This window comes from Poecile atricapillus, chromosome W (genome assembly GCF_030490865.1).
Source record: "Poecile atricapillus isolate bPoeAtr1 chromosome W, bPoeAtr1.hap1, whole genome shotgun sequence".
In the NCBI taxonomy this organism is placed as follows: Eukaryota; Metazoa; Chordata; class Aves; order Passeriformes; family Paridae; genus Poecile; species Poecile atricapillus.
The window spans coordinates 12908470-12922717 of NC_081288.1; the positions used below are offsets into that span (position 1 = coordinate 12908470).

Consider the following 14248-nt stretch of genomic DNA (forward strand, 5'->3'; position numbering starts at 1 on the left):
AATTGGACGGTTTGTTATCACGGTGCTGAGCACAAAGCAACTGTGGGTATGATCCACTGGAGCTTCCTCTTGTGAAAGGCCCTGGTGATTCAGTACTTACTGCAAACTGCCCCTCTAAAGTGGGGTGTCCCTGCTTGCTGAATGCAAAACATCTCACCATGGGAAAACCAGTTGAAATCTTACATATATAATTTACCCTGAAGCTACTCTTATTACAAAATCCTCGTGAACGTTTGATTTACCATAGATAAACCCACCATCATGGAGTCACCACAAAGAACAGCTGAGAAGAAGCGGCTGGGATCAGCCCCCTTCCTGCTTGCAGGGTGATTTCCCCAAAGACCAGGCTTGAGGCTGCAGTGTAACATAGCATTTGCTGTTGCTTCTGTTTGCATTTGTCATATTCCATATTCCTAGAAACAGAGTTTCCACTCTGCTCACTTCTTAGGGGAAAAATTATAAAGAAATTCTCAGAGAGGCTGGTAAGTGCTGCAGAGACAACTAAAGACACCTGTCCTGATAATTCTTAATTTAATATGAAGGACTTTGTGGGCAGCCTGACTGTAGAACATAGGGAAAGGTCTGTTTCCCCCACCTTCTAGGACTGGGATATCAGATACTGGCATGAGGACCACATTTTCAAAAAACATTGGATATATTCCTGGTCCCCAAGAAGCTGCCCGCAACGGTTCTGACCAACATTGCCTTTGGGCATTCAAAGCTTAACTTAATAATCAAACCTGCAGGGAAATGTTTACTCCAGAAAAAAAGTCAGACATAAAAATATTTGAGTTGTTTTTCCTGTATGAACATGCCAGTTAAGTAATTCAGCAATTCACACTGACACCATTTAGGATTTTGAATTTAAGCAGCAGAATAAAATATTCTAATAAAGTAGAATAGTTCAAATCAACTTCAGTGAATTAATATTTACTTATAGATGTCACAGTCAGCAAATAATTTTATTTCTCAATAAAAGGCAAGAAGAGAGCACGTGAGTGAATAAAATATTATTTTAGAGAAAACACAGAAGCAGAGTTCACAGAGGACATGTTTAGATGCTATCTAATTTCACTTGATCCCGAAGTTCTGACAACTGAAGAGCAGAGGGAGAGGAACTAGAATTCCTGGGGTTCTGTAGGAGTCTGGCTGTTATAAAAATAATTTTCATTGTCTGCCCCTACATTTTGAATTTTATAGCAGAGCATCTACTCAGACTCCTGATAGGTGTAAAGAGACAGACACGGCAGGAAAACTTTGTCATGGATACATTGTAGGGATCACTTAGTCCTTCCTAAAAGGTCAGGCTACATAATCCAAGGGATATTTTAATTCTGTAATTCTCATATTTCAACGAACAAAAAGCATTTCATCTGTTCTACTTCTGTAATGTGGTCTATGAAATATTGTCTGGAAATCCAGAAACGCTGTCCTGCTAATACAGCAGTTTCATCATTGGTTGCCTTTCCTAGGATGACTCCTCTCATACAAAATTGGATGGCTGTTGGTAATCCTGATTCAAACCTTTGTGCTCTCTTTGAAGTGCATTACCTTTGACAATAAACTGCTCATTAGCTTGACAAGAATGCATGAAGAGCAAGATAATTGATCTGCTGTTCCTCAGATCATCGTCATAGTACTACGTGTTTAGAAACGATCCAATTTGCTCCTCTCCTGGTGCAGACAGGAAGGTTAATTCCTTTTCTATTTATACAAACAGAAGACACTATTAATTGCCCTAGCTGGGTGCAGCTTTCCACATTATCCTTCTCACCTGCCTCATCTAAGATCTTAGCGCATTAAAATCACTTCAGCTTTCTCTTCACAGCTGGTCCTCGCTGACACTGCTGACATGTGTCACATTTATCGAGATGACTTCTCCACAGACCTGCCATCTCTCTCATCTCTGGATTAGAGAGTCCCACCTCTCTCTGCTATTGTTCTTCACTTTGCTGAAGGGGAAACATCTGCTGTTTCCCCACCCCTATTTGTAATTTTTTTTCCCTCTACAATACCTGAGCATGTGGATATTATATTGACTGATGTCTGAACCATAAAGAAGATAAACATCTCAAACTGCCAAGAGATTTTTAAACATAAATCTTTCTGAAGTTTAATCCCACAGTTTTAGTGCAATTTGGAAACCACTTTAGAACCTCTCTCCTGTCACAAAGCTTTCCTCAACCTCTTTGCCACTGGAAATATCACTGTACCTGTACATTTCTCATATGCCATGAAGAAGTGATGACCAAGAGAATCTCTGTTTCTTATTGATTGATTTTACATGCTCAGGTATTCTTCATGTCATCTTTGACAAGTGTGCCTTCTGTAAGTGACTACTGCTTGGTGTGCTGATAGGCTTTGAGATGAAACATGACATCAGGTTGGGAAGGAGAATTAGTCAGCAATGCACTTCTGTACTGGCTCTTTCTCCTTTAAATGTACTGAAACCCTTATTTTCTGCAGTCCTACTATTAAAACTGTTTTATACAGAAACATGCACAAATGCCAACATTTATTCTTTAGTAATTTATGCATCTTCTTAACACTAAGAATATCTAATCATAGCATTAAACAGAACATTTTCTTACATTTGTTCTTGTTTAGCCTGGTTTAGTTCTTATATCACCTTTGCACTTTTTATGCTCTCCACTGAAGTTTGATGAGGTTACATGGAGGCAAGATGGTCACAGGAACAGGTGATCAATGACTTAGACAGTCTTCTTCATACTACACACATTGGACCTCTACTCATCCAGCCATTCCCTGGCAAGTGGTACCTGTTGCAGGTTCCCTTTCCCTGCTGAAGAGATTAGTTACTTCCATGGTTCCTGAGGTTTCTGATCTAACAGTGTCCTGTCAGTTTTCGGAAAGTCTCATGGACACTAATAGCTTATATTATTTCAATTTTCTAATTGAAAAAGGTACTAAACACTTCTAGTTAGTTCAACAAGTCAGCAGTGTCTGGCTGAGCATGGACATTGGTGCTACATTTACAATGGTGTGGGATCACCTACTTACCTTAAATTCCACAGCTAATGCACATCAGATGCATAACACATTCAACATTTATGATTGTGTGAAGCACACTTTTTTCACAAGACAAGAGATCTTTGTAAGGGTGGTGGCAAATAAAACCCAAGAAATGAGGAAATCTTTGCTTAAGCAAGAAGGTTTTGCCTATGGGTTGGGGACTTTGGGAACAATCATATTCTGACATGACAGGGTACTGGAAGAAAAGATTATAAACATTAGTTGGACAAACCACACAAGAAAATTCTCATGGTGGGTGGTTTCCCAAGAAAATGAAAAAGATGGGACATGGTCCCATTCCTACACTCCCAGCAGAGAAATCCTTCTTTGTTCTATGTATCTTCCGTTCACATAAGCATGCGTCCTGTCCTGTTACTTCCTTCTCTCTCGGTCCATTTCCCACTTCAGCAGTTTCTCCTGTTTTCATTCAGTCACCAAATTTTGATACAGGTCAGGAACTGTGGTGCTGTAACTTTTCTTTTACAAAGAGCCTTATCCCAACCTTCTCTTTCTCTGCAGCTCCAAACACACTTGTAGCCACTCCTCCCCTGTTTCAGAGCCTCCAAAGAAACAGATGGCTGCTGGGAAGGATGTGTCTTATAATGCATTTGACAGAGCAGGCAGTCACTCTCAAAATCATACAGTGCCCTTGTGCAAAAAAGCTATGAGATGTGAGGTCTCTCTCAGCAATGGAGTGACACACAGGCTCTGCTGGGACTCATAAAATTGGACACACAGAGAGGATATAAACTGCTTAGCTGTGCACTTGGATGGTTCATCTCTGCCAGAGCTGCACATGCCAGAAGGGCAATCAGGAGGGGTGGGAAAATATTAATTGCTTCCAAGCCAGTGTTACGTAGGATTTGGGAAGAAAAGCCAGGAGGAAAACACAAACACTTCTCTTTTCATCTGTACAAATAATGGCTTCAGAAACGATTAGAGTGGCTGGGTGTAAGTGGCCGCATGGCATGGCCCTGCTGGGGTGTCTGTGCACACCAGGCACTGCTCCCCACAGACTGAGAAGAGCTGGAAATACTGCTCCAGCACTTGCTGCAATTGGTTGTGGTAAAGATGGGATTTTAGCAGCTGCCAGGGGAAAAAACACAATTTTAGGGAGGATGGCAACAACTGTTAATAATTCCTGATTTTACTTCCACTAGACAATCAAATGAGAATGAGCTTTCTGCCACTAAGTGGGTCTTCACTGGAGGCAGGGCTACTGCAGAAATTCTGTGTGTTGTAAAGCTCATGGTACTTCATTATGGTTTTCTTTTATTTGTGTTCCACTTCTGTTTAGCACTGCTGAAAATGCTGGCTTTCTGCTATTACAGGAAAATCTGTCTCAGGACTGGTGAGTTTTGGGGACTCTCTCCTAGCACCCACCTCTCTGCACTGATTCACCAAGCAAGGTGGTGAAATTTATTCCAGAGGGACGAAATCCAAATCCTGGGGACAAAAGGAGCAGAAGACTGGGGGCTCTTTTAATCTGAAATTTCTCTGTTGAGACTTCTCTGAGCAAGGATGAATTTAAAGTTGAGAGCAATGGATAAATAAATTATGGAGGCTCCCAACAGACAAGCCCTCGGTGAGTTATGAGGCATCTGCAGGGAAATAATGCCTCTTCTCATTTCTTTCCACTCAAGTCCATTTAACACACTGCTGCTAAAGCAATCTACCTTGGCAGCTATTCTGCAACCCATTAAGAGTCCTTGATCTGTTCATACCCGTAAAGAAAGAGGGGATTTTATGTTGTAGTACTGCAGGTCCTTAATACCTCTAGACCAGAAAAAACATTTAAAGAGCTGATACAAAAGGAACAAAAGGAGCAAAAATTGTAGGTGCATATTGAAAACTATTAAAATGTGTATGTACAGAATAAAAATATCCATAAAATTCTGTAAACTACTGCATTTTTACATAAGATGGTTAAGCTATGAAAGACCTGCACAGATGGAAAGTTGTGACAGTCCTTAATAAAAAGGAAAATTAAGTCAAATGTCACAGAATGAATGTATTAACTAACAAACCAGGTAAGTGATAAAATGCTCATCAAGGATTTATTTGAACAAGATAAACTAACCCAGTAAAATATTTCCATGTCTTGTATGAATTAAAACAATAAAGTTAGTCATATTTTTGACATAAGATTGAAAGAAATAGAAAACTCAGAAGCAATCATATAAAAAAAGGAGGCTCCAACCTTCAAAACCTCAGATGTGTTTATCTGGGTATTATATACTGTATATATACTCACTATACAGAATAGAATCAGCTTTGTACTAAGGGAGATGTGTGACTTCCTCTTCTGGGACATTGTACACATATATTATCATCTATCTTTATGATCACTGTGGTGGTAAAATTATTAATATTTAAGATTCAGAGGTCTGCCTAAGAGTTATCTTTGCTAAAAGAACACTCCTTTTGACTAAAAGCTAACAGTCCATCACTGTTTCCAACTCCCCTCTTCTGAGCTAAGAGAGCACTAAGGGGTCACTCCTATAGGCTCCCCCAATCATCTCTCCATACTGTCCTGTTATTTACTGTTGGACAACTTAGGACTGTGACAGTGACTTTAGGAGTCCACCCCTCACAGGGATTGATATTTAACTTTATTAACATTGAAGTGATTATTTTTCCTCAACTTTTCCCTTGTTTTCTGAACCAGTGCATGGGTTTGGTCTCTGCAATCACTTGGCAGAGAATGGGGAAGCAGAGGGAGAGATGGTGTCTGAGAGCTCTCCCACTAGGGTCACAATTCATGAAGCTGCTGCCTGACCTGTCCCAAGGTGTACTTGCCTTATTATGTATGGGAAGGTTGAGATTCTTCTATAGCATTTATTGGTTAAAGAATGATAACATCTTGTGCTGGCTGTTTCAGATATAGGCTATGATAACATGAATGACCCTACTCATGAATCCCAAAACCCTCCAAACCCTAGCAATTTGGAATATATATATAGAGCAATCATATATATATATGTATATAGAGAGAGAAATCAACTTGCTCTATAGAACTGAGAAGCGTTTTCCTTCTTGTACAATACAAAACTTTTGAAAAAGTTTTGAAGAAAAAGCCTTCCACAAAAAAAATGAAAAAAAATTCAACCTCAAACACTTTCATCACATGGAAATTAGACAGAGGTATTTAATTCCAGTTGGGGTTTTTGGGAGGGTTTTCTTATGATTTTTTTAATTATTTGGAAACAATTTCAGTTTGGAAGGAATTATTGCTATAGTTAGCTTCACCAAAAACATGTACAACATGAAATTAAAATAAAAAATTGAAACAACAAAGTTTAATTATTGAAATTCTTCTCCTTTTTGATGAAAAGCTGTGTTTTCAGTAAACCAAAATCTTAATTTATAAATATTCACTGAGCTCAGCTCTAGTCCTACTATTTTTGGATTAGTTAAAAATTTGAAATCAACAAGAATTTGTCACCCACTTCAATGTGCTTAGAATTTCTCAGTCACTCATTAATAAATTAATTAATAAACCAAAATATTTAGGTCCTAATGAAGCAAACCCACACTTCAATTTATACTTCATTTCATTCAACAAATATAATGCTTTCATTTGCTCAAATTCATATAAAGGAGTGCAGAAACTCACCACATGGTAGGATTCAATTCTTGCTGATGGTAAGAGTCAAAGTCATCTCGTAGGATAATGCTGTCACTGTGCATTTCAGCTGCAAAGAAAACACAGCAGTATATGAAAAAAAAAAAAATCCAGTGCAATCATCCCATGCTTTCTAATTTAAAATTTTAGATTTCTAAAAATCTGCATTTTAGGTTATGCTACTAATGAAAGCCAGGGTTTCTTAGTTACAGGTTTTTTTGCTTACTATTGATCATAGTACCACAAAAAATTAAGAAGTGCCCCTATCATGAAAGTGTGATGGCTATGGAAAGATGGAGTCATCAACTACACACTAAATATTTTAAGAACTTTTGTTCCAAATTGTTGGTTTTCTGAATGTTTAAAAAAAATCCTTCCAAATCCAGATTTTGCAAACATGGGCAGAAGAATGAATGGATGAGAAGTCCTAATGAGTTTATTGCAGCTCTTATAGTCAGGAGATTCATTTTGACAACTCATAAGCAAAAATCCATGAGTTCATTGGAATTTCTCTGCTAGTATCAGCAGACGTGGCAGTAAAAGTCAACTTATCTAAGGAACATAAATTGTGATTTATGTTATGCAAATATTCCTTACCACTGTTCTGCAAACTTTGGACTCCAATATTCCACCTAGATTTACTGTCTCATTTATGTATGATGATCAGTAAACTCAAAGTCCCAAAACTTTGGCACCTGTGATTGTATTAGACAGACTCTTCTCTACAAATAGTTCCACTAAATGAATGAAGTAACTGTCACCTGCCATTTAAACTGAGGAAGAATTCCAGAATCTGTCCTGGACAAACCAAATTGCAGCACAAGCATTGGTGGTTGCAAGGCTGGAGAGCAGGAGCAGCAGTGCCTTGCTCCAGGGTCCACCTTGGAGATGCACTGGGACAAAATCTTCCTCACAGTAACCCTGCTCTGGTGTGAGGTGCTGTCCCACACTGAAGGTTATGGGTCATAGAATCAGAGAATGGTTTGGGTTGAGAGGGACCTTGAAGATCATCTAATTCTAACATCTCTGACATGGGCAGGGACACCTCCCACTATGCCAGATTGGTCGAAATCACATCCAGCATGGCCTTGAAGGCTTCCAGGAATGGGTCATCCACGGCTTCTCTGGAAACCTATTGCAACTGACAACCCTCACAGTAAAGATTTTCTTCATGACATCAAATCTAAACGTGCCCTCTTTCATTTTAAAGCCCTTTATTTCTCCTTGTTCGATGTCTACAAGCCCTTGAAAAAATTCCTCTCCAGCTTTCTTGTACCCCCTTTAAGTACTGGAAAGTGCTCTAATGTCTCACTGAAGCCTTCCCTTCTCCAGGCAGAGCAATCCCAACTCTTCCAGCCTGTTTTCATAGCAGGCATGCTCCAGTCCTGGTTCTCTTGCAAACAGATGCTCTAATACATAACGAGGAGGAAAAGGTCTGCAGCATGATATACTCACCCTGCAAGGATTTAAAGGCAATAAGGAGCAGTAAAAATCACAACGAAGAAACAACTGATCAGAATTAGACATAATTCAATCCATTTTACATGAACCTCCTTTTAATTTGAATTCCTCAGACCTAGTTTCTTTTGACATTACAGATTTTTTATTATAATAAAGTCAGTGATTCTGAGTTTAAGTAGTAAGAATGATTTTTGAAAAATCACCTACCTAGGTGAGGATGTACTGGAGCTTCTGTCGGGGCTGTGGAAAACAAAGACACACAGTGTGTGAATATCTTCTGTGAACAGGGATCAACTGCAGCATTAAAATCAATTCAGCTTAAAACAAATTGTACAGTATATACTCTCTTAAATCAGCTATCCCAGTAGTTTAATTGTGAAAAACATGATAGGCCCCAAAAGCTACAAAAATATAATAGGAAAACAAAAATAATTATTCTCTTAATTAAAATAAACATCAAAATAAGTGAAGGTCAGTACTGGTTTTATGGTAAAGTAAAAAAATAAATTCTAGTCTAGAGTTATGAGATATTGTTAAAAATAATTTGGATTAAGATTCAACACCTCAAGTACTGACAAAGAGAGAGGAAATTGGGCTCAACAACAGAAATAGTCTAGGAGAGGCAAAAAATCCCATACTTTGATCTTTTATACTGCACTGAGCAACATTTTACTGGGAATATTATTGGGGGAAGTGATTCAAATATTCTTAGGACAATAAGTAACAGATTACCTCTGCAAATCATGATATCAAGCATTTATATCAAAGCATGTTTTTGTAGGCAATGCTGATCAATTCCCCAGGGTCTCTGCCTCCCAAGAAACACCAGAATGTTGTAAGGACACACTGCATGGGGGGCACATGTGAAATGGCACCAGTTCATTAAGTAACCTTCTACCAGCACTTTGCAACAGGAGTCTTGGTGTAGCATTATACAAATGGAACCAGACTGTACCTGAAAGGGCACAGCTACATAAAAGTATATGGCAAGTCTAGAAACTGGCTACACAGTGTGTTAGATCCTCCGTGGCAGCTACTACACCCATAGCCTTGCTTGATCTTAAATCCAAAGTAGGTTACATCTCCTTCATGAAGGGTGCGTATAACCATTTTTTTGTCTATCAGTACCTCAGCCATGGATCTATATTTCCAGCTGTCTTTTGGACTTTGATAAAATAAAACCAGCAAAAAGGAGAATTTTGGAAGCCAGTATTCATTTGATGATTCTGTGTTTTTTGTTGGGCACTGACCTAAATTGTAGCAGTACTCCTGATTTCTTCAGCATATTTGCAATAAAATACTGAAGTACTGCAATTTCTGTCATAACATCTGACAAATTAAAAATAGATTAAAAATAAACATAAAAATGAATGCAGCAATCTGTGTAGAGCTCTCACATATAGTTATGTGAATAGAAAGTCCAATACAAATCTCAAGAATTTTGCTTTTCTCTTCCTGCTTAGTCCTTAAATACTGGGTTTGCAAGGATGCATTCCTGTAATGAAATTGCAACATTTCATGGAGAAGTAGGTGATGAAGAAGACCGAGCAGTCAACAAATGAGGTATCTGCAGACCAGAAAATGATGGCAAGCAATCTGGATTTACCACAGACAGAAAACTTTGATTTAACAGACTTAGCAAGTAGTGCTAAGAGTGACATGTTTCACACCATCCACTAACCACATAAATATATACATGTAAGTGTGTATATATGTATCTCTCCCCTAACCTTATGTACATCTATACATACATATGTATACACAAACACACACATAAATGTACATGCATACATATATACATAGGCATATATAGCTATGGACATATGCATATGTAAGGGGTGTGTATGCATGTATACATACACAGAACACTGAAAAGCACCACTGAAAACTTTACTGCAGCTGAGAGAAAAGACCTTCTTAAGAGTCTGTTGTTTCAGAAATCTGAAATGTTTCTTTCCTTTTCATGGCTAACTTGGTCCATTTTGTATACAAGAAATTCACCCATACTGCTTTGTCTTCCCTAGCAAAAATGCCAATAATGACTCTAACAATGGCAAAGACCTCTCATCATGCTGGTACAAAATCTGGAGAAATACAACTCATGCATGTTAAGCGTGGCCCTGTGTCCAGAATAGTGCTGGACTGTACTGGTGAACCCTCCAGTGAAATAGACTGCATTTGTCCTTTGCAGCCCCAGGTACTGTTTTTCTCCATGGGAATGTGTGAATTTCATAAACCTTTTAAAAATTATTTGCACAAAGAAATGGAATGAACTGGATTAACTGAATTATTTCCCAGACTGAGCAACACAATCTGTTCTGTATTTTTCCTGCAGGAAAAGAAGCACATTATGTCATGGGATTTGTAATACTTCTCTTCTGAGAGGCTAAGTTTCAAATGAAATCTCTGTCCCTGATGTTCTGAATGCCCCCTTCTCAGTAGTTCCAGAGCAGTACTGAGGGGAGATCTGCTGTGAACACAGGGGTGGCTGAAAGCCATCCTGCCAGGGCTCACCCACAAGGAGCACGGTCATGCCAGGGCACATCATGGGCAGACTCATCAGCTGCCCAAGCAAATTCCATTGGCCTTTGAAAGTAACCCAACTGAAAGAGACCACCTTCTCCAAGGAGAGCAGTTCAGACCTCCAAATGAAAGCAAAGGACTGTGTGATCATTCACACTAGGTTGTTTGGCTCTTTGGAAAGGGCTCCAGCCAAGGATACACACAGTCATGAGTGACACTTCCTGAAGATGGTATGCAAAATTTCAGCATTCAGCAGAAAGGCACAGGTATAGCACAAACTTGGTATCATTACATTTGCAAATTCTTTCAGCTTCACCATTATTTAATAAAACTGGCTGTTCATGTGATTAAAAAACATAGACTTGGGATCTGAGATTTTTTCCTGAAATGGCTCCTCCCCCATATGCATAGTACATTGCAAAACAAAACTGCTTACCGATGGAATGAAAGGAAGGAAATTGTGCAGGTACATACTAATGCCACTGATCAATCATTTAAAAACTAGAGGTGGAACTAAGCACACACTTCATTTTAGACAAAAAGGTTGTTGTTACAAGTACAGATTTTATGCTGGGGAGAGGTTACATTCCCTAAATCTTTACAGAATCTAAGAAGCCCAAGTATTTTTGCCTCAGGTATTCTGATTGTAATTCAAATTCGTGAGCTGAATATGACAAAGGACTCTGAAGGTACCACTTAATGAGTGATAAACATAGACTTTATTCTCTCTATAAATAATTTCTTTATTACATTTTATATTTCATTGCAAAACAGCAATGTGTTGATCTTCAAGGGTTGTATTTAAGGCTCACAAATAATAGAAATTCAAAACATAACACAAAACTAAATGTAGTTGCTTTAAAATATTTTCAGATCTGCCTTTCTAATCAAGTTATAGAACTACTTAAAAATAACATGGATTTTTCCATAAGCCATACAGTGTGGCTAAAGTCAAATGGAGTTTTTTTGTACAATATGACAAAGCTAAAAGAAATTATACAGTGTAGAGTAGCCATACAATGTAAAAATATAAATTTATAATTTAGAAGGAATCGTACAATACTTCAGACTGAGAGGGAAAGAGAAAGGCCACCTCAGTTCATATTTTAAACCATTATTCACTTTGTTAGATGTTCCTTAGGCACATGGTTGGATGGTTTTAAATTTAAAATCAGTATTTATGTGGCTCCAAAATACATCTTAGCTTGAATGAGAATGTCATACCTTTTTAAAAAGTAAAGTAAATGAATTTATTATTTGATTTTTTAACTAGCACCCTTAGTATATACAGAGCTTTACAAGAGATGAATTGTACTGAGCAAAGAATGGAAGCAGAGCTCAACTGAGGTCACCATCTAAGAGGCCTCAGCAAACACAACATGAGAAAATGTAAGGAAATGTAGAGTGCTTGCCTTGTCTTACAAGACAATCTCTTTGGCAAGAAAAAGCAGAGAAAGAAGCATGCAACACAAAGTGCTTCAGAGAGAGAAAGGCCACAGTCAAACTGGAAGCATGAGAATCTTGAGGAAGCTAATGGGAAATTCAAAAGTCAATGGGGACATTGTGGGGGTCTGTGTCAATGGGATGAGGGAGAATGAAGGCATCTTTTGGAGTAAAAGGTTAAATTTGTCTGCAGATGAAGTAAGGCTACTGAAAGGTTAAGCCAATTTAAATAAGACCCTTTTTGGTTAAACTGGAAGGGGGGGAAATACGAAAGAATTTCGTATTTCGGGAACGTCATCTTCTAGAAACTGGAATGTGAAGAGGAAAGAAACAATTTTTTTGTTATCTTGTTGTCACTGAAAAAATAAGAAAAAAAATCAGTAAAAATGGTAATAGTCAACTGCTAAGTAACATCAGTCTCCATTCAGATAAAAAGGGCAAGCATAAAGCAAATTAAACACATGTCCCAGAAATATCCATTTGTACTATTGACACCCATATTCCATAGAGTTCTAGGGTCAAGACTGTGTATAGGTATAGGTAAAAAATGCAGCATAAGAAAATATTCTTAAAATCCACTAAAAATATACCTTCTTTTTTTTCTCAGAACCATGAAGTTTGTGTATTTTTTAATAGAAAGGGGAAGTGAATTACAGTAACACAAATGTCCACATGCTCCCAGACAAACACAGTGCTCAGAGTTCTACAGCCAGTGGCCATCAGCTGTTGCTCATCAATTCATGACAAATGATGTGTGGAGAGAGGTATTTTCTGTTCTGCAGATTATGAAGTCTAATCTCCTTGTCATTAGCAGCCAGATGAGGATAAAAAAGGAAATAAATGCTTTCATTTAGACTCCCTCCAATACTTTCTCTCTACTGGTAAATGAAGTTGCAATTGAATGATAGAGGCTGAGCATCCCCTAGAGACAGTCAATGAGTTAAATATATGGTTTATTAAATATACTTTTACTGACAAGAATATCATCAGCTATTATGATCCTTACTTGTCCTTAAAAGGATTTACAAGACATCTAACTTTTCTAGCTTACAGGTTTTGTTTGTTTGCGTTTTTTCCTGTTTGTGCTAGATTAACTTTTTCTACGATAATTTTTATGTCCCCTTTCTTCAATATAATTCTCATAAAATTTAAAGCTTACATCAGCTCTCAAACATCTCCCTGGCTTCCTAAAATATGTATTATATTCTGAACACAGAGCTTTTTAAGCAATTATTTTACTTTTTCTACTATCTTTACTTTCCCTATGGCATCATTTCTTACTCCATTTACATTATACATATGGCATTGCCATCCCTTAACACTACCCTTTATCATCCTCTAATTCTCTTCAAAATACAAAAAACCACTTTCCTTTCACTGCACAAATTCCATTAACTCTACTAGGATTTATTAATGTACATCTGAGGGTAGAAAGTCACAGTGAACATGATATTTGAGATTCCTTGCTACTTTCACATCTTCATGTATATCCTTTTTACTAGACATTAGGAAGTCTGATATAACCTCTAGTGAACATCCTTATTAAGAAGGTGTCCCATAATAAATCTGTGAAGTTGCCCTGCGGTTTTATTTTTCTTTACTTAATATGTCACATCATTCAGTGCATTATTTCAGTATAGCAACGTTTAGGGCTAGAAACAGACCTCATTTATGTCAACCTACCTTGCTGTTTTGCATATATATTAATATGATATTTGCATCTAAATAAATTCAGTAATTCTTCCTGAAAGAATCCTTTGTTTACATTAGTGGTGTTGATAAAAATGGAATAAATGAAGTACGGTCTACTTCAAAGAAAGTCTCTTTTCTTTGAATATGAAAATTAATTCTAATAGTATCAGGATGGTAATGGTATGCAGTGGTTAGAGACTAATGCAATGCACACTGTGCTGAAGAAATAAGAACCAAAAGGCAGAGGAGAGCCTGGTGCTGGAAGGGGTGAGAGCCAGGGTAATGGCAATGCAGTGGTTGAATATCCAAGTCAAGGAAGCTGTGTCTGAGCTAGGAAACCAAGGGGAGAGAAGCCATGTGAGGATTAAAATGTGGGAGAAGAGCCATGAGAACAACTGAGAAGCTTGCACCTCAGTATTGCAGTCTCTGAGCACTGCTTCAGTTGTCATATGCTGTCCACTGCTCACAGAC

The 14248-nt window shown here is 37.9% G+C and overlaps 1 protein-coding gene across 1 annotated transcript in view; it reads right to left on the minus strand.

Moving 5' to 3' along the window:
- The window catches only part of LOC131591457 (reelin-like), a 225268-nt gene that overhangs the window by 142424 nt on the left and 68596 nt on the right, over positions 1-14248 (minus strand). Inside the window, exons 4-5 of the mRNA XM_058862180.1 lie at positions 8327-8359; positions 6650-6728 (exon numbers count right to left, since the gene is read on the minus strand). Of these exons, the coding sequence (XP_058718163.1) occupies positions 6650-6728; positions 8327-8359 (112 nt within the window). The remainder of the gene's footprint in view (positions 1-6649; positions 6729-8326; positions 8360-14248) is intronic.